Genomic DNA, 21,905 nt, shown 5'->3' with positions numbered 1-21,905 from the left:
AAACAGCACCACCCTCATCTGAAAAAGACTCATCCAGCCTAGATTCATCTTTCAGACCATAAGAACTCACGCTGCTTTCCTCAAGTTCATAACATTCATCTCCCCGTTGCTTTTCGACTGCGCAGCGCTCGGACTGGACGCTACACTGGCTACACTCTCATTCTCTCACTGTCAGAAATGTTTTCCAGCCATACTGAATTATATATTATCATCTATAAGACAGATAGACAGATCAGCTAATACACACACATCAGATTATATATGAACACTGAACACTGATACTGTTTGATACGTCAAACAGTGACAGATTTATTTTAGTCCATCAAATAAAAACTTCAGTAAAATATGAACATTGTTTCTGAATAACTACAACTTTACCAGCTGATAATGTCAATTTCATTAATAAACGTATTTAATACCAAAATACTGATGTCTGAAAGATCCTAATAAAGCTGAAAATCAGTTTTCAGATGTTTCTGTGTCTCAGTTTAAAGTCTGTGTAAACTGGAACAGACTGAATGATCTTTTTTAGTCTTTGTGTACCGAAGGTGTCTGAGCTGTAACGCTGTGTAAGAACTAACCCCGCAGTGTGGAGGCTGGACTGAACCCAGCTGCACTTGCTGTGAGCTGGTCAGCTGCTTCTAAATGGTGTTGCACTGTAGGAAACAAGATGGTGATTACAATGATTTAAGGTTGATTCTGTGATTCACACAAACAACTTAACCTCCATGTCCTGAAAACACTCTTTGGCTCAGATCTCTTTAAGTCTCAGGACAGCTAGAGCCAAGTTTTCCCAGGCCATCAGAGAGGCAAAGCATGCTTACTCAAAGAAAATCCATGAACATTTTCAAGACACTACAGACACACAGCGCATGTGGCAGGGCATCCAGGCCATCACCAACTACAAGATACCTCCACGTGATTGTGATGCCTCCCTTCCAGGTGCATTAAAATAACTTCTATGCTCGGTTTGAAACACAGAACAGTGCAACAGCAAGGAAAACCACACCTCCTCCAAATGAACAGGTACTGTGTCTGTCCGCAGCTGATGTGCGGAGAACTCTACACAGAGTCAACCCACGAAAAGCCCCAGGATCCGACAGCATACCAAACAGACTGCTCAGAGAATGTGCTGGCTGATGTTCTCACGGCCATATTCAACATCTCTCAGAGCATTGCAGTCGTTCCAACGTGCTTCAAGTCCACCATCATCATCCCTGTGCCAAAGAAGTCTCCAGTGTCCTGCCTCAATAACTACTGTCCCATTGCACTCACTCCCATCATCATGAAGTGCTTTCAAAGGCTTGTCATGAGACACATTAAAGACCAGCTTCCTCCTTCACTGGATACACTTCAATTTGCATATCGCCCCAACCGCTCAACAGATGACACCATCTCCACCACACTCCACCTGGCTTTCACCCATCTGGACAATAAAGACACCTATGTCAGAATGCTGTTCATTCAAACTGAGCCTGCTGGGCCTGAACATCTCCCTCTGTAACTGGGTCCTGGATTTCCTGACTGAGAGACCTCAGTTAGTCAGGATAGGTAATAACATCTCCATAACCACCATACTGAGCACCAGTGCTCCTCAGGGTCTGATCAGACCTAATTCTCAGCAAGAATTATGAGTCAGCATAAAGAGAGGTGGTGCAGCAGCTAACGGACTGGTGCAGAATCAATAACCTGTCTCTAAATGTGGACAATACTAAGGAGATGCTTGTTGACTTCAGAAGAGTGCAAGGTGTTCACCCCCCACTGAACATCACTGACTCTGCTGTGGAAATCATCAGGAGCACCAAGTTCCTTGGTGTCCACATCACAGAGAACCTCACCTGGTCCCACAACACCAACTCCATAACCAAGAGAGGCCAGCAGTGCCTCTACTTTCTGCAGAGAAAGTAACTCTTTTACCATATTTATTGTATTCTTTCTAGTCTAATTTGTTGTTTCTTGGAGGAACGTAATTTCACTCCACTGTGTACTTGTACATAGGTGGAATGACAATAAAAGCCTCTTGACTTGATTTGACTTTTGACTTAACACACTGACTAATCGCTCTGAATTTTAGTGCGAGGCCGTGGCTGGGAAATGTCATGATGTGGTCAGAAGCTCATGCTGCTTGACCTTCTATAACAACATAAAACGTCTGTGTTAAATTGCCCCACATTAGGCTGCTCCCTGCTGAACTTTATCCATTCACTCTTCAGTAAAGCTGAACATCGTTCGGACCGGTTAAGGGTCAGTCTGTAACAGGAAATGTTTTGAAGCTAAATGAAACAGAGTATAATGGAGAGTGCCTCGCTGGTCTGGACAGGTGTATATCCAGCTCACATTAGAGGGGAGAGAGCCCTGAACATGGCCAAGGTAGTGGCTCAGTGACCTCTTGTATACAGGACGGTGCCCCCATGTGGCCAATCAAGTACCTGTAAATGAAAGAACAACAGAAGAGACACAAAACGGCCGCTGACAGACTGAGAAAAGCCATAACAGTGTGCTGTAAAAGTGTGATGTTCTGTTGTTGCTGTATTAATGTTGGTGTTAATCTGTTAATCTGCTTTTCCTTTTCCAGGTGCAGTTAATCCACTATAATCAGGATCTGTATTTAAACTACAGTGACGCTGCCAGAGGTCCAAATGGCATCGCTGTCATCTCCATATTCATGAAGGTGACAGTTTGCCCTGTGTTTTTACCCTGATTGCAGAGATTTAGTTACATGACATGGAAATAAAGTCAGAACAGGAAAGAAAAGCTGGATACAGAATCATAATCATGACAGAAGCTGAGGGACACATTCCAGAATTCATGGCCATGTTTAAACTGCAGCTCCACAGTGACCAAACTATTTAAATAAATAATTAAGTTTTCAGATCTTAGATATTTACATTTAAACTATTTACATTGCTTTATTATACAGAGTTTAGGCTGTGGGTGGACCCTTGTTTTAGTCACACCACTGCATTTTAGAGCAGGAAGTGAGGCTGCATCCTTGGCCATATGGTGAGCAGTTAGACCCCAATGTTTTGAAGTAAATGTGTCCCAAAGTCTGAAAGTTGATGTGGAACATTAAGAATTGACACATTTTCTGCAGTTCAGCAATTTTTAGTGTTTTAATGTAAAATATGATGATTTTCTGTGTCAACAGCTATTCAAAGCTGTGTTTGCTTGTCATGTAGGGGCTGAGTTTTTGAGCTGAAAATGAGCTAAACTTGTCAAAGTGAAACAGTCACTACTGAAACCTTTGGTACAGTTTGTTCGAGTTATGACTGTCTGAAATGTTCAGTCATTAGTTTTAATAAAATAATCATAATTAAGGTTTAGAGTCACTTAGAGCAAAAGGGTTTTAGTCTGAAGTCCAAGATCTGTTAATAGTCTGTGTTTAAATCTGTATCTGTTTCCGTTTCAGCCGAATGATCCTCAATCACAGACAGTCTAATCTGAATCTTATCTAAAGGGCCCACATCAGCAGAGACCACTAAGAGACCTGAATACACCCAGAATGAGACAAAGGATCATTACTGATCAGTTACAGCCCCCGTTATCAGCTCTGAGATGGATCTTTCACTCTCACAGCTGAACAGTGAGTGTTAGATTAGCTAACAGAGCTCATTTAAACATCACTGTAATGGGGGTGATGTAACACTTACAGTGACAGTTTTCAGTGGAGAGTCATAATGAGGTGATTGCTTTGTTTAATGAGAGCATTTTAAACTCTGTTAGTGAAGATCCAGCAGTTCATTTACAGATTAATCTGACATGCCTCTTGCTCTTTAAAGGGGGCCTATTATGCTTCCTTTAGTGTTCTGTACTTTTTCCAGCATGTAAACGTTTTGCAGAGTCCCAAAGCTCATTTTTCCCTCGTAACACAATCTTTACTGCCTGCCTACCGACTAGCTCGGACTCCCACAGAGCGCACAGTGGCTACTGGAGGAGGAAGAGTGTGGTCAGCGCTGTAGTGTGTGGAGAGACGCTAACTGGACTTTCAGGATCCACTCTGTATCAAACGGATGCTCAGGAGAGAAGGGTCTGTATGCAGACTGCAGGACAGGGGCGTAACCTGGAGGCCAGAACCACTCTGGAGGAGACCAATCAGAACCGAGTGGGAGAGCTGACCAATCAGAGCACACTGGGCTCATTAAGAGGCTGGGCTTAAAGACACAGGAGCTCTAACAGAGCATTTCAGAGAGAGGATGTTTCAGACAGACATGAACAGTCTGAGGAAAATAATGTGATTTTGCTGCACTGAAACTGTAAATTTATCACAGTAGAGTTCAAAGATAAAATTATGGACACTGAAAATGAGCTTAAAAGTTCCCCTTTAATACAGCTTCATTATGGAGGAGGGAAGCTGGACGCTGATGGACTAAACAGACACTCAAGCAGACATATTGTTACTAAAATTATGACAAAAGTACCTTCACCATAAAAAAAAACAAAAACAAAATAAAGCTCAAAACTACTCCAGTACTGAGTAACGTCTAGAACTTCGGAGTAGATGCAGTTTAATCCAGTTCACTTCAATTCAGATTAGTTCTGCTTGGTTTAATTTATTTCAGCTCAATTGAGTTCAGTCTAGTTTAGTTCTGTTCAGTTTAATTCAGTTAAATAATGTTCAGTTTTGTTTAATTAAGTTCTGTCCAGTTCAGTTTGGTTTAGCTTAAGTCTGATGCAGATTTGATTCCTTTGGTTCAGTTTAGTTTAGTTTACATCAGTTCAGTTTAATTCAGTTCAGTTCAGACTGTACAGAGCCGCAGTGAGTCTGACTGTTTCCTTTCCATTTTATTTCCAGATTTCAGAGCCCACAAACTTGTTTCTAATCCGAATGCTGAGCAGAGAAACCATCACCAGAATAACATACAAAAGTAAGGCTGATATTTAATTCCCTCTGTTCACACTGATACAGATTACATACTGAATACATACTGATTACATACTCTAAATGTAGGTATTGTGATATAAACTGAGTCTGTTCTGCAGGTTCTCATTAGGTTGAAAAATTACACACTGGCGCCCCCTGCTGGCTAATTTCCTCCTTCACTGTGTGCTGCTCTGTTTCTCTCTCATGTCTTTCTTCATGGAATTGTCCTCCAGATGACGCGTACCTGCTGACGGGTCTGAGTTTAGAGGAGCTGTTTCCAGAAACGTCCCGGTTTATAACATACGACGGCTCGATGACCATCCCTCCGTGCCTTGAGACCGCCACCTGGATCCTAATGAACAAACCCATTTACATCTCACAGATAGAGGTGGCCTTGCCTCACTGTTCTAATGAGAGGCTAACAAGCAAATTCAACACCAGCTTATATCTCTGTCTTCATTTAAGCCATAAACATTTCTCTACTGTGTCAATTAGGCTACGTTTACACGGCAAGTAAAAGTGGCCCAAATCTGATTTTCTCACCAAATCCAGTTTTTTGTTTAGCTGTTCACACCATATTTTAAATGTGATCTGTATGCGACATCAGTCTGAACAGATCACGCTCCCAAACCAACCCGCATGCGCAAAAGAGCGATGTTTCACGTGGCTCATCCGGAGGTAAACAATCATGACGACTAGCGAACACCAGTTGCTCCTGGTTTCGTCTACACCAGCATCACAGGAGTTTGCGATAAAAAGGACCTGGTATTCGGCCACGGCCACTTATGTCCTCAGATTCTTTAATCTGTTCTCTGACGCTGTTTCATTCGAAACCTCTTTGAACAGGTGCGGCTGCGATGAGGCTCCTCTGATTTTGGTTTTTTTTTTTGGTACAGAAACATTGGCCTATATGAGCCTCAGCAGAGCAAAATGATGACAAATGTCAAGTTGAACTGATGTAAAAGTCGCATGGATTCCGATCTGGCTGTTCAGACTGAGTCACATTGGCGCAGATTGTATACGGATCGGATTACAGCACCACATATGAAAGCGTCTCAAATCGGATTTTTTTTTTTCTGCTCACACTGATACACAGATGACACATCTGTGTCACATATGAGGAAAAAGATCGGATTTGGGCCACTTTTACCTGCTGTGTAAACTAAGCCTTAAATTCGATTAGATTACATTCTTTATTGTCCTCAAGAGTGGAAATTTGTTTTCACAGCAGGTTAATTAACATTAACAGACTGTTTATAATAATTAAAATTCTGATGAATTATAAGCATGTGTAGTTTTTCTATGCTAGTATGCTAGTGCTATAATGTTACGCTGTCGTTGTCCATTTTCTTCTATACTCCTGCATGTGTGCTATGCTAAAATTCTAATGCTGTCCAGTATTTCTATACTAGTCCTGTGCTAGCATGCTAATGCTTTTTTCTATGTAAGTGTACTAGTCTGACGATAGCACTAGTGCTTTTTATGTACTTTTTATGCCAGTGTACTAGTGCTATGTGAGCATGCTAGTGGTGTCCAGTGCTAATATGCTAATGTACTAGTACTATGCTAATCTGCTATTGCAGTCCAGTTTTTTTCTATGCTAATGCTAGTGCTAAGCTAACGTGTTTATTAACTGCTCTCCTGTGTGTTGTAGATGCAGTCTCTGCGCTTACTGAGTCAGAATCAGCCGATGGAGATCTTTCTCAGTATGAGTGACAACACACGGCCGGTTCAGCAGCTCCATCAGCGCTGCATCCGCACCAACATCAACTACAACCAGCAGGGGCGCCACTGTCCCAACAACCGGTTGCTCCGCCCACAGTACAGGGGTACTACATTTGCTCACAGCTAAACTGCTGTAGGCTGAATGGGTGGAGCTAAACTGTTGCATGCTGAATTGGCGGAGCTAAACTGCTGTAGGCTGAATGGGTGGGGCTAAACTGCTGTAGTCTGAATGGGTGGGGCTAAACTGCTGGAATGGCTGTAGCTAAACTGCTGGAGACTAAATGGGTGGGGTTAAACTGTTATCGGCTGAATGGGTGTAGCTAAACTGCTGTAGGCTAAATTGGTGGGGCTAAACTGCTGTAGGCTGAATGGGTGCAGCTAAAATTGTGTAGCATGAAGGGGTGGGGCTAAACTGTTGCAGGTTAAATGGGGGGAGCTGAGCTGCTGTAGACCGAATGGGTGGAGCTAAACTGTCTCTGTAAATCTGTTTTCTCTGTTTTTACAGTGAATGAGTGGCTCTTGAAGTAGTGGTTCTGTAACGGATCTGCGGATCAGTCCTGCAATAAGAACACTAACGAGGAGGAGATCAATCCCTTCTTTTATACATCTTTATATGTTTATAACACTCTGAGGAGGACAAGAGAGGCGTCCTGCACGTCGCTCTCAAACAAACGGACAAATCTGAACTCATCAATAACTGTTTCAGAGGATCAGTACTGTGTACTTTATCTACACACAGTGGGAATAAACTCATCTCTGATATGGGGGAACGTGGGGGGTCTCTGACTCTGTGGTGGACATTCTGAGCATGTTGCCTTCTTTCATTGTTTACAGTGTTAAATGATTGAGTGATGATATCTGTCCAATAAACCTTAGACAGGAGGTCATTAATGGTGCTTTAATACTGAGTGACCAAGAGTTGGCACTAAAAACAACATGAAGTGTCTCCCAAAATGATGGCAATGCCAGTGTACATGTGTTTTTTATATACACCCACCTTGTGCTATCACTAACTGGCTACTTTATTACAAACATCCACCTTGCACCTTGTGCTTCCACCAACTGGCCACTTTTTATTAGAAACACCCACTTTGTGTGTCCATTACCTGGCCACTTTGTAAGAAACCCCTATCCTGGAACTCCACTGTGTTGGTGTTTGGTGAGAGACAGTTGATCAGTTTAATCAACCAGTGCTCAGTTTCTGAACACAGAGCTGCTCTTATCTGGATATTTTTGTGTGTGAGTTGAATACTAATGAATACTAATAGCTATTAAAATTGCAAAGACTTTGAAATAATTATACTGATATACACCCATTTATGAAAATGTTTTAACATGAATGTCATCATTACACAACTACAATTAGTCTGTGCAGTCAAAACACAGTGTGAACTCCACTGTTAACCTGCTGCTCCCTTTATAAATGTAGTTTTATCGTATCACCACAAGATGTCTCTCAGTCCCAAACGCATGTGTGTATACATACATACATACATACATACATTCGTATATATATATATATATATATATATATATATATATATATATATATATATATATATATATATATGGTTTGTGAACATTTAACTTCTGAATTACTTAATTAATTCCTTAAATAGTTTTTCTCACTGTGAGATTCAGTGAAGCTCCTCATTCAGTCTGTGGTTCTAAACGTAGCGTTGCAGCGCCCAGGCAGCAGTCTGGACGGCACTGAGACTCTGCAGACTCCTGCAGTGCTCAGCTCGGCCAACAGGGGCAGCACGGAGACTCTGCAGACTCCTGCAGTGCTCAGCTCGGCCAACAGGGCAGCACGGAGACTCTGCAGACTCCTGCAGTGCTCAGCTCGGCCAACAGGGGCAGCACGGAGACTCTGCAGACTCCTGCAGTGCTCAGCTCGGCCAACAGGGCAGCACGGAGACTCTGCAGACTCCTGCAGTGCTCAGCTCGGCCAACAGGGGCAGCACGGAGACTCTGGAGACTCCGGCGGAGGGAACAAAGGAGCGCGGGGTGAGTGTTTACAGCGCCCTATATTTCTGCGAGAAAATCGTTGAAACGCGTTTAAACTTCGGATTAAATCTCAGGCGGTGCGTTAAGATCATCAGCTCACGATCTCGACCGCTTTCGGTCAGTAATGTGTGTGTATTTGCGGTGTTTTAGACGCTCCGCTTTCAGCTGTGTTTCGTGGAGCTTCATCACATTCGGCTGATCTCGCTGTTTAAATTCGCTAATTTAGGTTAATTCTTTTCAGTTTTTATGCCAGTTCATTCGCTCCGTTATGTTTTTAACCTGGAAATGTGGGATTATAAAGATAATTTACACATGATCATCACTAATAACTATGTGGAATGAACGATGCTTGGCTGTAATCCGGGCTCACAGTCAGCCTGGCCGGCGGAGTCTGAGCTTCAGCCGCTACTGAGTCTGATTCTGGTTCCAAATTGCAGCGGAAACCAAATCGTTTTGTTGTTAATTATCATTATATCACTCAGGGACCGACTGGTTCCAATTCCGACTGTAGAAATTTGAAAAACCCGTACCGTAACAGCAGCCGCAGGCTAACACAGGCTAACTCGAGCTGATCTAACACAAACACGGTGGGTGGCTAGCGCGGGCCAACAGCGCTAACGCGGCTAACTCCGGCTGCAGCTAAAACTGCTAACACATGCTAACCTTTCTCTTACGAGGCTGAAGTCAGCTTTTTATTCGCCAGTTTATTTTGTCGAGTTTTCTCGTTCCACCTTAAATGGCACATTGGTCATTATTAGTGTCCGACGTACCAGCATGTATCTGCCGCAGCATTTAAGGAGGAACGGGAAAATCCCAAAAGACTTGATTTGTTTTTCGCTAACGTTAGTTATCTAGCACCGGCCGGCCAATGCAGAGTCTGTCAGTGTTCGCAGACCTCTGGCTCGAATGTTCCCGTTCCACCTTAAACGATGCCGCAGTTGTATCCTGCTAGCTGATGGTGCTAACACACGCTAGCCTTTCACGACTAATCTAGTGCTAGACAAGGGGTTTAACTCGGGCTAACTCGAGTAAATGTAGTTTTAGCTCACAACTTTAGCCGAATCCTCATAGTACCGTTATCATAATATCTCAGGTTTAATTCAGGCTAACAGACTAATCCACCGCAGGCTAACGATGCTAACTTGGGCTAACAGCTGTGTGTAACGGTAGTTTTGATTCTTCTCACCTATAAAATAATGTCTGAATACTTTAGTAATCATGTTTATCTGAATATGCTTGCTTATTTATTTAGTTTAGCCGAGCTCACAACTAGCATTTTATGAGATCAGGCGATCATGTAGTTCTGTAACGCTATATCCGTTAGAGTAGCTCGATATTGCTGTTATATAGTTGAATGGTTATTAATGTAATTGTTGAATGTAGTAATTATGAGTGTTGTTCCTACAGAGCATCTAAGGTGATTATTTTTTTGTTAAGATGTTGCCACTAATTACTATATTTAGGCCACCAGTTGTGAAAAGTTTGATGGAATATAATAATTAGTAGCCTCGCTTTATTTAAAAATAATGGCTGTCACCTCACCAGCTCTGTATGTTCCTGTTGACGTGCCTGTTTTGTTTCCCCCTTTATGATCAGCAGGCCGAGCTGTGGAGTGTGTGTGTGTGCGTGCACTGTCAGTGAAAGCATGCCTATTCGTCTAATCAATCTTTACCCTATTGCAGAACCAAATGATGGGGTTAGCCTGATATCCTCAATCCTACAAACAAGATGTCAAGTAAGAACACATTTCAACTAATTGTGATTTGACCACTTGAGTCTGTAGCCCCCCCCCCGAGGACCCCCACCCTGTGCTTTAACTGTAAATGGCCTGAAGGTGCCTGTAGATGATTGTATGTGAACCCTGTATCTCTTCTCTTCCTCCCTGTTGGACCGAATGGGTGACGCTCACATGTTTTGACTGTATATGATGTTCCTGGTGGGGCGATAATGTGTTTTAGTGTTTGTCACTCAGTTTGAACCCGAAGCCGATGTGACGAATAAGTAGGCTTTAGCGCTGCCAAGCAGCCGCGAAGCAGACTGGCCAGGCATCACTAGCTAATTTCTGCCTTTTCGTCTCTGTTTTCCTCGCAGAGCGGCCCTCATACGCGCCTCCCCCCGCCCCGGCCCCCACCACAGTAAGTATTCCACCACATGCCACTCATCCATAGATGCCCCCTTACCCCCCCCCCCCCCCCCATCACCTCGAAACCTAACGACACCCAGCGGTGCGGAGAGGACTGCGGGAGGCGGACGTTTACGTGGGGTAGCTGGAACCTTCCCTACAGCAAATTTGACATTTAATAAAAAATTTATGCCTTTTTATTGTTTTTGTTTAAAATCATCTCGTTAATTTTACCCTGGCCTGAACACCCCCCCCCCCCCCCCTTTTTTTTTCCTTCTACCTCCACCCCCCCACCCACATAATGTCTGTGGCTTCGCTACAAACGGATGTAGGACTTTGCCAGTTTGTGCTGCTTATCAAAGATTGCTGCTTTTTGCATGTCTTATGCAAACCATGAACCCAAGAAAGAAAAGCCAAACAAAAAAGCAATATTCTTCGTTTTTTTTTTTTTTTTTTTTTTTTTTCATTTTTTTGGTCCCTTCCTCCCTCGTTTGTGTCATTTCTCATTCGTGTTTTGTCTCATTTGTCTCCATCAGCAAATGCCCACCACCCCTGGGTTTGTGGGGTACAACCCATACAGCCATCTGGCCTACAACAACTACAGGCTGGGAGGGAACCCCGGCGGGAACAACAGGGTAATGGTAGGACCGAAAAATAAAAAAACTAGCCGCAGCAGAGGAGCTAGAACCCCAGAGCAGGTCACGCAGCCAAGCCAGCCTCTCTCGGGCTGTGTAGAACCACCAAAACATGCTGTTTTCTTCCTTCTATAGTCTGGAGGTCTTCTAGTCTCTGAGTGGGGTAGATGGTAGATGGTGATGATGTCATGGGCAGCTCTAGTTGCCTCCATAATCCTCTCATTGCTTCTCTAAACCTCTCACTCTCTCCCCAGCACGCTTTTACCTCTGAGTTTACTGAGTGACTGGTTTCTAGAAGTGTTTCCCCCCCCCCCCCCCCCCCCCCACATTCCCTCAGCCTTCATATCACCTCATTATTTTTTGCACGAGCGCCGTTCGGCTTGGCGGCCAGCAGGGCGGTGCCGGCGGCTGCCAGTCAGACTGGTTAGCTCTTTTTGGCTGGTCACTTCTTACTCTGCAGCTTAGAGCACCACAAACCACCATCAAAGGCAGCCGGTTTGTCTTTGAGACCCTCTGCATGGGTGTTCTGCTAGTAAACAGAAGATTCGTCTGTCTTTAATTTAGTTTTTTGTCCTTTTGCCTCAGCAGGTCACACTGTCCTCATTTTCAGTTCTTCCCTCCTTACTCATAGTGCTCCATTGCTGTGGCAGTTTGTGTGTGTTTGTGTGTGTGTTTGTGCGTGTGTGTGGTTAGCGTCCACTGCCCTGCGTTCCCCCAACGCTAACCTCTGCCTGCCCTTCTGTCCTGCAGAACTCCTCAGGGATCACTGTCCCCAAGCCGCCGAAACCGCCCGACAAGCCGCTGATGCCCTACATGCGGTATAGCCGGAAGGTAAGCAGGAAGGTAAGACACCCACGGTGTCTGCTTTTACTGCTTTTTCCTGACGGAGCGCCCTCTGCTGGACGGGGGCAGAAGCTGCCTGGGACCTACGGCAGTAGGTGGTTCTCTGGATGACCACCAGCTGGAAACGACCACTTGATCTTTGGGTTTGGGGAGATCTGAGATTAAAATGGGGCAAAAGAAATCAACTTGGCTGTCGTTCCACTTACATACACGCTTAGGAACGATGGGTCTGTAAGAGTTCTGTAGTAAAGAAAGTGGTTCTGTATAGCACCGAACATGGTCTTTTTTTTATTGCTTGTAACAGTAGTAGAACATTTTGGTGCTACATAGAACTGTTTTCAAAAAGATTTTCTATAGAATCATATACAACACACTGTTAATCAGTCTTAAGAACCCTTTCACAATGCAGAGATCGCTTTAATCATGCAAGTGGTTCTTTGTGTTCATATTTCTATATAGAACCTTTTTTTCTAATAAACAATCATTGTTTTGTGTGTATGAGTGGTAAAGGGAACTGAATGTGGTTTTGTGTGTAGATAATCACACAGATCAATTTTAATGCTCTGGAAAGGATTTTGAAGTTTCCTCTTAGTTTGAAGTCGTGTCCATGTCATGCCTATATCAGGAGCTCCGGTTCGAAGCTTGGGGTCGGGGGTTACCACAAGAAGAACACGCCTTCGGTTCTTTTGTTTTTCAGAAAGTCCTTGAAGTAAATGTGATGTTGAATGGCTCTCAGTTTGATTTTTCTCGTTAGAAGCTCCGTTGGCCCTCATCTCACTCGTCCTCCGACAGCAGGTGGCCTAATCTTATTCACAGAGAGCAGAGCAGGAGCTCCTGTGATCAGCTCTTTGAAGACTGAGGCTCAGATGAGCTCCTGACTGAGCCACAAAGATGCGAAGATGAGAGGCGAAACCGTAGTAACATATTGATGTTGCTGCAGTAAAGAGTCTCTTCCTGCCTGACAAACTATGATGAAGGTCAAGTTTGATAGATTTAAAAGTCCCATGAATTAATTTAAGAATTTTTCTTTTGGTTTATGAATGTGCTTCAGTATATCTGCAGGATTTTTACATCCTCAGACTCTGCAAACTAATCGATCTGCTGGTGGTTCCACGGTCTAAGTTATGCTTCTTGGGTGAGTGTGATTTTAGTGTATTGGGACCACGATTGTGGAACGAGTCTCTGTGAAATGAGGATCTTCATTTCGCTTCATGGATCTGTTTTATGAATTAGTCTTGCTTTGTTCTAAAAGCACTGGATCTTCTAATAAGAATCTTAAGGCTTTTTTCTTTAGACGTTTATGGATTTTGCATTGTTCTGAAGAATTCTGGTTCTTTTTAGGTAGAATTTTAAGGATCTTCTTTTTAGACTTGTTTTTATTAGTTTAATTATTCTGTAAAGCACCTCAACATCATGTAAAGTGTGCTATATAAATAAAGTGTATTATGGTTATGAGTTCCGATTGATATGATTTTCAGTCCCGAGCAAGAAAGAGGCCAAAATCTGATTGTGTTTCTGTTCACACTGCCACATAAACCAGTTTGCCCTTGCAGTGTGAACGCAGCCGTAGATCCAGAGCTCCTGATATGTGTTTGTCAAAGGGTGCACAACTTCAGATTTTTAGAATGAGGCTAATTTGCAATACATTCAAGTAAACAAAGGTGAGTGTTGATTACTGACAGTCAGATAGACTGTCTTTGACTCATCCATCAGAGCAGCTGTGTCCTGTCTGATGTCTGTGTTAGTGTGAAATCTCCTGTAGTAACCAGCCTGTTTGTGATGCCCTCTTTATGATGTTCTGTGTTGTTCCTTCTCTCTGGCTGTAGAGCATCCTCTGTTCTCGATACTGGGTCTCTGACTGTTTCTCTTCTTCAGGTTTGGGACCAAGTGAAAGCCTCTAATCCAGACCTGAAGCTATGGGAGATCGGGAAGATCATCGGGGGAATGTGGAGGGACCTCACTGATGAGGAGAAGCAGGATTATTTAAACGAGTATGAAGCTGAGAAGGTCAGTGAGCAGATGGACACATCAATTTAGTGTTAGAATTGTAATTGATTGTAAAATGGGTCATTTAATATAATCAAAATATACTTGGATTGAATAAAACATCAGGATACGGCTGCACAATAAGTTGAATTTTAATCATTTCGGTATTGCGAGTTTAATGTAACTCTGCTTTAATGTAAATTCAACTACAGAACACACACTTGGAAAACATAGCTAAAAGGAGCCAGGCTACTGACGCTGCTACATAACACCCCAAGAGTCCTTCAAAGCAAAAGTCCCAGACCAGCTAAGAGTAAAAGTTTTACTTGTAGAATAGTAAACTCAGTTTTTGTAATTTTGTGTTTTGCAGTATGTTTAAAGAGGAATTAAAGAGAGGTTAGTTAGATTTCTGGTCACACAAAACAATGTCTGCATTTGAGTTACATCCAGACAGAGACACATTGTTTAATAGTAATATATCGCTTCTCATATCGTCATCGTGATGCCAGACAGCTTTACTGAACATCATATTTGAACATCACATATCATGCAGTCCTACATCCAGAGTTAAAGCTAGAGCTTTTATTTTCCGGCAGATCTTTTTGAATCTCAATGTTCAAATATGCTCTCAACTTGGGAGCGACAGTGAAGTGTTTCTGACTGTTTGGCTGATCTTACATTGAAGCATTGCACTGTGGCCCCTCGTTTGTTTATAAAATTATCATAGTTCTGGTTGATTTCAAGGGATCACTTGATATTTCTGTCTTCCCGCATTGTCAGTCAGAGCTCACATCCAACTGAGGAAACACGGAAATTCACAATCGAAATGACCGACATTGGGTTTTTTTTGTTTTTTTTTTTAAAATACATTGAAGGAGAAATCTGCACAGACAGATTAACCATGAGTTCAACCTCCTGTTTAATATTTAATAAAGAATTAGCTAATTTATTGACCAGAAACAGAAATTTTGCCCTGTTTTTAAATGAACAAATGAAAAATTGTGTGTTTACTGTACGTCACTCCTGTGTAAACAGTTCCTCTGGTTACAGTTGTGTACTCTGCATATATTTAATGATTCTGAATTGGACGAAAAGAGTTGAATTGTGAGTTGCAATCACTGAATTGTTTCCTGAAGAGTCGTGATGGAGCTGAATCATGAGGTCAGTGATCTGATGTTTATTGCTGATTGTCCTGTTTGTTCCGTGTCTCTGCAGATCGAGTATAATGACTCTCTGAAGGCGTACCACAACTCCCCGGCCTATCTAGCGTACGTTAATGCGAAGAACCGCGCTGAAGCTGCTTTAGAAGAAGAGAGCAGGCAGAGGCAGTCTCGGCTGGATAAGGGAGAACCTTACATGAGCATCCAGCCTGCTGAGGACCCTGACGGTGAGAATGAAATGATTAAATATGAAATTAAAGACCTTGATGTAGCACATAAACATGATTAAAGACTAAAACTGCAAAAACAACCAAATTAAAGTCTTTTGTTTGTAATGCCAAAAAAATTAAAACATTTACTTCAAAAGAGGCAATGCATCAAATATAAAAGTAGAAGCAGTGAGAACACGATTGTCTGGAAACCCAGTCCCGTTTCACCCCTCACCCCCACCACTCAGCTCTACTCGTCCATTCCTCTGCTGTCACTGCAGACTGGCGGGGTCACCTACAGAGCAGCGCTAGTAGCTGTTAATGAAGTAATGCTCTTTTTATTTGAGGGTCCCATTTCAGAGTGAAGATTTCAAACACTAACCTGTAACTCAGTTCTAAGGGGTTTTGGTGACACTGCAAAACAAGGGGTGAAAGTAAGAAATGGGATTGGACCTTATTTCCAGTGTGGTCACTAATCTAAACAGACATGGCACCATAAAAAAATCACCATCCACATCAGTTCAGTCTTTTAAAATTAGCAATAGAAGTGCTTAAAACCTTTAAACATTTAAAAGCAATATTTTTTCAGAACAAGGAGAAACTAAATCTGTGGACCTTCTATTAGAATGACTGAACATGATTCTGGGTGTAGAACTCATGTTAATGTGACTTGTGTGCCTCTCTTTAGATTATGACGACGGCTTCTCCATGAAACACATGGCAGCTGCTCGTTTCCAGAGGAACCACCGGCTCATCAGTGATATCCTGAGCGAAGTGGTCGTGCCGGATGTTCGCTCCGTGGTCACCACTGCCCGCATGCAGGTCCTAAAGCGACAGGTCCAGTCCCTCATGGTGCACCAGGTACATCTGATTAATAAACGGGTTTAATCGCAGGTCCACTAGAGCAGAGCTCCTGAGAGCTGGACCTTGAATCCAGGTTCCGGTCCTGGATCGTGAATCACTGACACTAGGGCTCTGAGTGGTTGTGATGGGAACCAGGGGTCGCCATGACTACAACACATTTTAATTTACCATCCAAAACCACCAGTGAACCTACACGAGTCTTCTGAGTTTATACTGAATGTTGATGATAGAAAATAGTGGAAAATCTGAAATCGGTTTTCTTTGGGGACTCACAGCCTCACAGCTCCCTGCATGTATCCCTCCGCCATGAATGGAGTTTAAGTTCTCAAAACTATCATAAAACAGTGTCTCAGTCATCAGGCAGTGAATTCATAACCATTTTCATGTAGTAACTTTCTGTGAGGGAGCTTTTAGAGGTGGACGTCCTAGCAGTGGTGGTTCCTAGCAGCACCACTGTGCGCTGTTCTGATTCATTAAGTTTCTCTAGAACAGTATGTTTCATATCAGAGCGTGATTTTGGTTGGAGCAATTTTTCAGAAAGTCGGAACGTCAGTGTTCTTTCTCCTGTTCCGGAGTGTGACTTCTACAACTCCCACATGCTAGCAACAAAGCGCTGTGGATATCTCACACAGTTTATTAGTTTGTTTGGGTCGTCGCTTTGAGCCTAAACAAAAAGCCTGTATAGCTCAGAATGTTTTACCAGTTTTTGTTAAATAAAGGTCATAAAATATATAACTTATTAAACGTGTTTCGTGTCTTTTCAATGAATATTCAGGGCATGACCTATACATCATAAACACAGATCATATGGTGCAGAGTGGGGTTTCTCTAATGTGTGAGCATGTAGCAAGGAGCGAAAAGCTGGAGTGGCGTGATTACAAAAATCTCTGTAATCTCTGCTACTCCACTGCACACTTTCACACCAAACCACTCTGATTGACTGTGTTTACATCTTAACTGTTTAATTATGCAGAAAATTTGAAAAATCAGTGGATTGTCCCTTTAAAGTCCTGGATTTGAGGAGCTCTGCACTAGAGGGTGCTGTGGGCTGTGCCTGATATTACTGATGAAATACGGCTGGACTTGAAATGTTAAAATGTTGTGATTTATTAAGTGTGGTCTGAGTTTTTGGGAGACTGATTGTTTGTGTGTGTGTGTTCAGAGAAAGCTGGAGGCGGAGCTACTGCAGATCGAAGACAGACACCAGGAGAAGAAGAGACGCTTCCTGGAGTCCACAGAGTCCTTCAACAGTGAGCTCAAACGGGTGAGAGTGGATCATCTCAAACTTGCCACGTTTACATGCAGCCTAATAATCTGGTTAATAGTTCAATGTATTCAATGGAGAAAATCTTTGCATGTAAACACATACTGATGCATACAAATTCAGATAATGTCTATAATACTTCAAATAAAACATGGAATTAATTTAAAAGCTTCGAATCTATAAGCTGTAGCCCAAAATGTCTTAATGATCACTAGAGTTAGCTTAGTACTAACATGCTGTAAGAGGCGCCAGCAGAAATGAGCATGGTCATTAAGACTGTCTTTGGGTTTTTTTTTTTATTTTTCTTATTAAGTTCTAATAGTCAGGTTTGTCTAGTGATGCATCTGTGTACATGTGTATTAAAGCGTAAATGTGTTGCAGCTGTGTGATCTGAAGGTGGAGGTGGACATGGAGAAGCTGGCGGCAGAGATGGCAGCGGCAGAGGAGGCGGCGCGGCGGCGGGCGGAGGAGAGAGAGAGGGAGGCCGCAGAGCAGGCCGAGCGCGCAGCTCAGGAGGAGCAGCAGGGAGGAACCGGGGGAACGGCTAACGCGGAACAGAACAGCTCCGAAAATAAAGAGCAACAGGACAAACCCAGTCCCATGGAGACAGGTCAGAACCACAGCACCACACAGAGGAGAACCTCATACCACAACTTCAGGGAACATCCATAAACATGTTGGTGAACTGCGAAGGAGCAGAACCTCAAAATATCCAGATTGATTTCACCACGTTCTCAATTTACTCCAGTCAGTTGATCAGCCGAGACGTGTTCAGTGTATCAATCCTTTAGTGTTGATGCTCAAGTTACGAGGCTAATGTAGCTACTAAAATAACAGAAGCTTATACCCACCAATTACCATGATGCTAACTCTGAAGAGGGTTCTGTGTAGCACCTTTTTGAAAATTGTTCTGTCTCACCAAAAATGGTTCTTCCATTTGGTACATGCTTGACTTAACTATAACAGAACCTATTTGGTGCCATGTAGAACCCTTTTCAGATTTTTTTCCAGTAAAGATCTACAACACTGCCTCCGTCAGTTTGGAGAACCGTTTCACAAGGCAAAGAACTTTTTTTAATCATGCAAAGGATTTTTATGACTGTTCATGGTTCTATATACACTCACCGGTCACTTCATTAGGTACACGTTCCTCACTCGTACTTCAGTCTGTGGTTATAGAGAACAGTGAGTCAGGCAGTCAGAAACCACAGAATCAAGACCATCATAGAATGTACATCTCAGTCCTGTAGGCCTTCACTTTTGCTACAACTAAACATCGGAACAGATTATCTGTTGTTTCACAAGTTCTGTTATGCAGGGTTCCAATTCCTGATTTTTTTTTTCCCCAAGATTCTGATTGGGTGGGGGGTGGGGGGGTTTCTGCTCGAACAGCTGTTTAAAGTTATCATAGTCTCAAAGTCTCAAAAACATTTCAGAATGAAAACAAATCACCTTATAAATGTATATTGATCCTTGTTCTGAATAGCTGGCAACCCACTCTGTTTCTGACAGCAGCAGAGCAGCAAGACAGTAAACACAGCTGCACACGGTAACTGGCAACAATCCAGAACGCAGAACTGAGTTTTTGTCCGATCAGTGCAGCCCTTTAAGATTTTGCCAATTTTCAGCCTTTTAACATCTTAGAGTTGTGTCTTATGCTGCTTTTTTTTGTCAAGCTTTTCAACTGGGCTATAATTTGGTCATTAGAAGGTCTGACACTGGACACTTTAAATCAGCCTGAAAACAATCCTGTTAGCTCTGCACTCCTCTTAACAATACTCTACCATTTCAACTTTAAACATTAAAGTCAGATTGTCTTTTAAAATATTTTTAAATCATGTTTTAATCATGGTGTAATTTCTATTCTCGTTTGTTAATTTAAGTTGTAATTAGAATAGTTTTTTCCTCATGCATAAATGCAGTGACCTCAGTGTATGGGAGGTGCTGTATTGATAAACGACTAATTATTGGTGTTTAAGCTTGTGTTACTAGTTTGCTGTGTTTTTCTTGAAGCTGCACTGCTAAAACTGAAAATAGTGTTTATTTAGTCGTCTCCTCTGAAAGCTGCGTTTCTCTCTCTCTCCTTCCAGACGAAGCTCCAGCTGAAGCATCTGAAGGGCCAGCAGAGTCTGAGGAGCGTCCGGCAGGCGGGGTGGCGGAGAAGCCGGCGCAGGTGGAGCCAGCAGAGGGTGCTACAGACGAGGGCACGAGCGACAGCACGGCTCCATCGGAGAGCAGCTCGGGTCCGCCAGCCGAAGCCCCCGCATCCGAAACGGGGTCAGAGGAGCGGCCCCCGGCACCCAGCCAATAACGCAGGGCCACGCAGACCCAAGTTCGAAAGGTCAAGGGTTTATAGCCCTGCCCACCTTTGCTTTAAAAGGCCACTTCAGTGCCTTTCAGTGATGCCTGTTAGCTGTATCTGTAGTGCCCAGTCAGTCAGTCTGGACGATAATCTGTACTTAGAAAAGACCTGAAAACCTGTTTATTCTAAAAGCTCTTCCATCAACCACAAACTACAAATGCAGCCAATACAGATTCGCTCGAAAACCTCTGGAGTGGCCCTTTAACAAAAACGCACGTTATGCAGATGCGAAGCTCCACATCTGGCCCAGGAAAGCAGCCGAGACTCTGCTGTTCGCTCTTCCTAGAAAAGCTCCCAGACCCCGTCTGAAAGAATGAATCGGCCTCTGAAAACATGTTTCTCGCTTTTCTCGTCCATCTGCTCTCCTTTTCCCGCCGTGCAGTTGTCTCAGTTCGTTATTTTTGCATTAATCTTCGTTGCCTTTCTTTAATTTGGAGCAGTAGTCAGTAGAATGTGGGTGATAGTGATCTCAGATTAGTTTTTCTCTTTTCCTCCTTTTTTAACGCTCCTGTGAGCCTCATACACGCATTCAATTACATATCACAGCAGGTGAGCCGCAGGTGGGACTGTGGGTGATCTGGAACTTTCCTGTCGGCTTCGTTAGCTGTGGCGGTTTTGTATTGTCATAAAACAATTGCCCAATAAAGTGATTTCTATGTCTGTTTTAAAATATCTAAAATGTTTCTCTTTCATTATGAATGAAGATTTATATTATGTAATGCAGGGAAGTGTTATCAACTTTAAAGACCTCATCATACATTTCACATTTAATGTTTGTGTTTGATGAACCAAAAGCAGCTCTAATTCATTTCTAAATGATCGTTCTCAGCCTCTCTGAACAGGCTTTTTAACAGGCTGTTTCTGTTATTATGCCTTTGAGTCGTGTATGTAAATGAGCTCTGTCCTGATTGGCTGTGAGCAGTTGAGGACACACACTCCTTATAGCTAAAGTGTGAATGAATAAAGTTGTAAGAAGTGTTTCAGCCCTGAACCAATATAAGAATATGCCATCTTGTCATGGATTACGGAAGAGCAGAATATTAACAAGGTTAAAAGCAAATACAACCAGCATAAATTAAAATGGTGGACGTCTGGTTCCTATCACCACCACTGTGAACAGTTCGGACTCAGTGTATTTAGAACGGAGCGTTTCATACCAAACCACTCTGATTACATTTTAACCATATTATGGAGGAATTTTGAAAAAGTGTTGGAATTTTCCTTTGTGTTTATGCTGTACATTTAAACTGTTTAAATAGTGGAGAAAGTTCAATGTAAATTTCTCATTTTCCCTACTGCATTAAAATAGCTAATATGTATGATATATATAATATGTATAATATGATTCTGAATATAAGATGCAAAGTTTTGTAGAATAAACTAAAGCGTTTATAGATTTAGATTATAAAAAACTATTCAACGATTTGTGTTTTTTGTCTGTGTTAAACTGAGCAGATTGTCTGCTGTAATGTTCATATTTAAATATATTAACTCACCCTGTTTTCAATAAAACACTGAAAAGTATGGTGGATGAGAAGATCCAACATACCCAACAAAAAACACTCAAAACGATGCAGGGTTTTACAAACGTGCTGCAAACACAAATGCTGTCGTCATGTTGATGAAAGTCTTTGCTGTGTGTTTTGAGTTTGCAGGTCAGTTTCTCATCGGCCAACATAGGAAAGTAAAACTGAACTGCAGAAAATATGATTGTTCCACACAGTGTTTACATGCACTTAATAATCCGATAACTGGAGAAAATCAGATTTTGTCAGTAATCAGATCAATGCGTTTACATGTACTTGAGTAATCAGATAAAGGGGAAACTCTGAGTCTACATGACTCTACATTCCTGCTTTACAACCAA

General features: G+C 42.5%; 2 protein-coding genes across 9 annotated transcripts in view; both read left to right on the top strand.

The window, feature by feature from the left end:
• Positions 1–7,477, top strand: part of ca10b (carbonic anhydrase Xb) — a 59,994-nt gene extending 52,517 nt beyond the window's left edge. The window contains exons 5-9 of the mRNA XM_017722618.2: positions 2,576–2,671; positions 4,793–4,865; positions 5,095–5,249; positions 6,516–6,690; positions 7,092–7,477. Coding sequence (XP_017578107.1) covers positions 2,576–2,671; positions 4,793–4,865; positions 5,095–5,249; positions 6,516–6,690; positions 7,092–7,114 — 522 coding nt within the window. The 3' untranslated portion in view covers positions 7,115–7,477. The remainder of the gene's footprint in view (positions 1–2,575; positions 2,672–4,792; positions 4,866–5,094; positions 5,250–6,515; positions 6,691–7,091) is intronic.
• Positions 7,478–8,489: 1,012 nt separating this feature from the next.
• smarce1 (SWI/SNF related, matrix associated, actin dependent regulator of chromatin, subfamily e, member 1) lies at positions 8,490–20,710 on the top strand. Of its 8 annotated transcripts, none has more exons than XM_037544923.1 (11): positions 8,490–8,593; positions 10,276–10,328; positions 10,685–10,728; positions 11,252–11,356; positions 12,101–12,193; positions 14,069–14,200; positions 15,395–15,566; positions 16,237–16,409; positions 17,575–17,676; positions 18,058–18,286; positions 19,767–20,710. In XM_037544923.1, the coding sequence occupies exons 2-11, from the start codon at positions 10,322–10,324 to the stop codon at positions 19,985–19,987; spliced, it is 1,278 nt and encodes a 425-aa protein (XP_037400820.1). In that variant the 5' UTR covers positions 8,490–8,593; positions 10,276–10,321; the 3' UTR covers positions 19,988–20,710. The 8 variants fall into 8 exon arrangements, with proteins under 8 accessions (XP_037400820.1, XP_037400822.1, XP_037400823.1 ...); XM_037544925.1 differs by having other exon boundaries at positions 8,491–8,593; positions 11,252–11,350; XM_037544926.1 differs by having other exon boundaries at positions 8,491–8,593; positions 12,101–12,181.
• Positions 20,711–21,905: the final 1,195 nt, after the last annotated feature.

Source organism: Pygocentrus nattereri, chromosome 14, assembly GCF_015220715.1.
Source record: "Pygocentrus nattereri isolate fPygNat1 chromosome 14, fPygNat1.pri, whole genome shotgun sequence".
NCBI lineage: Eukaryota > Metazoa > Chordata > Actinopteri > Characiformes > Serrasalmidae > Pygocentrus > Pygocentrus nattereri.
This window is presented reverse-complemented; position numbering and strand designations above follow the sequence as displayed.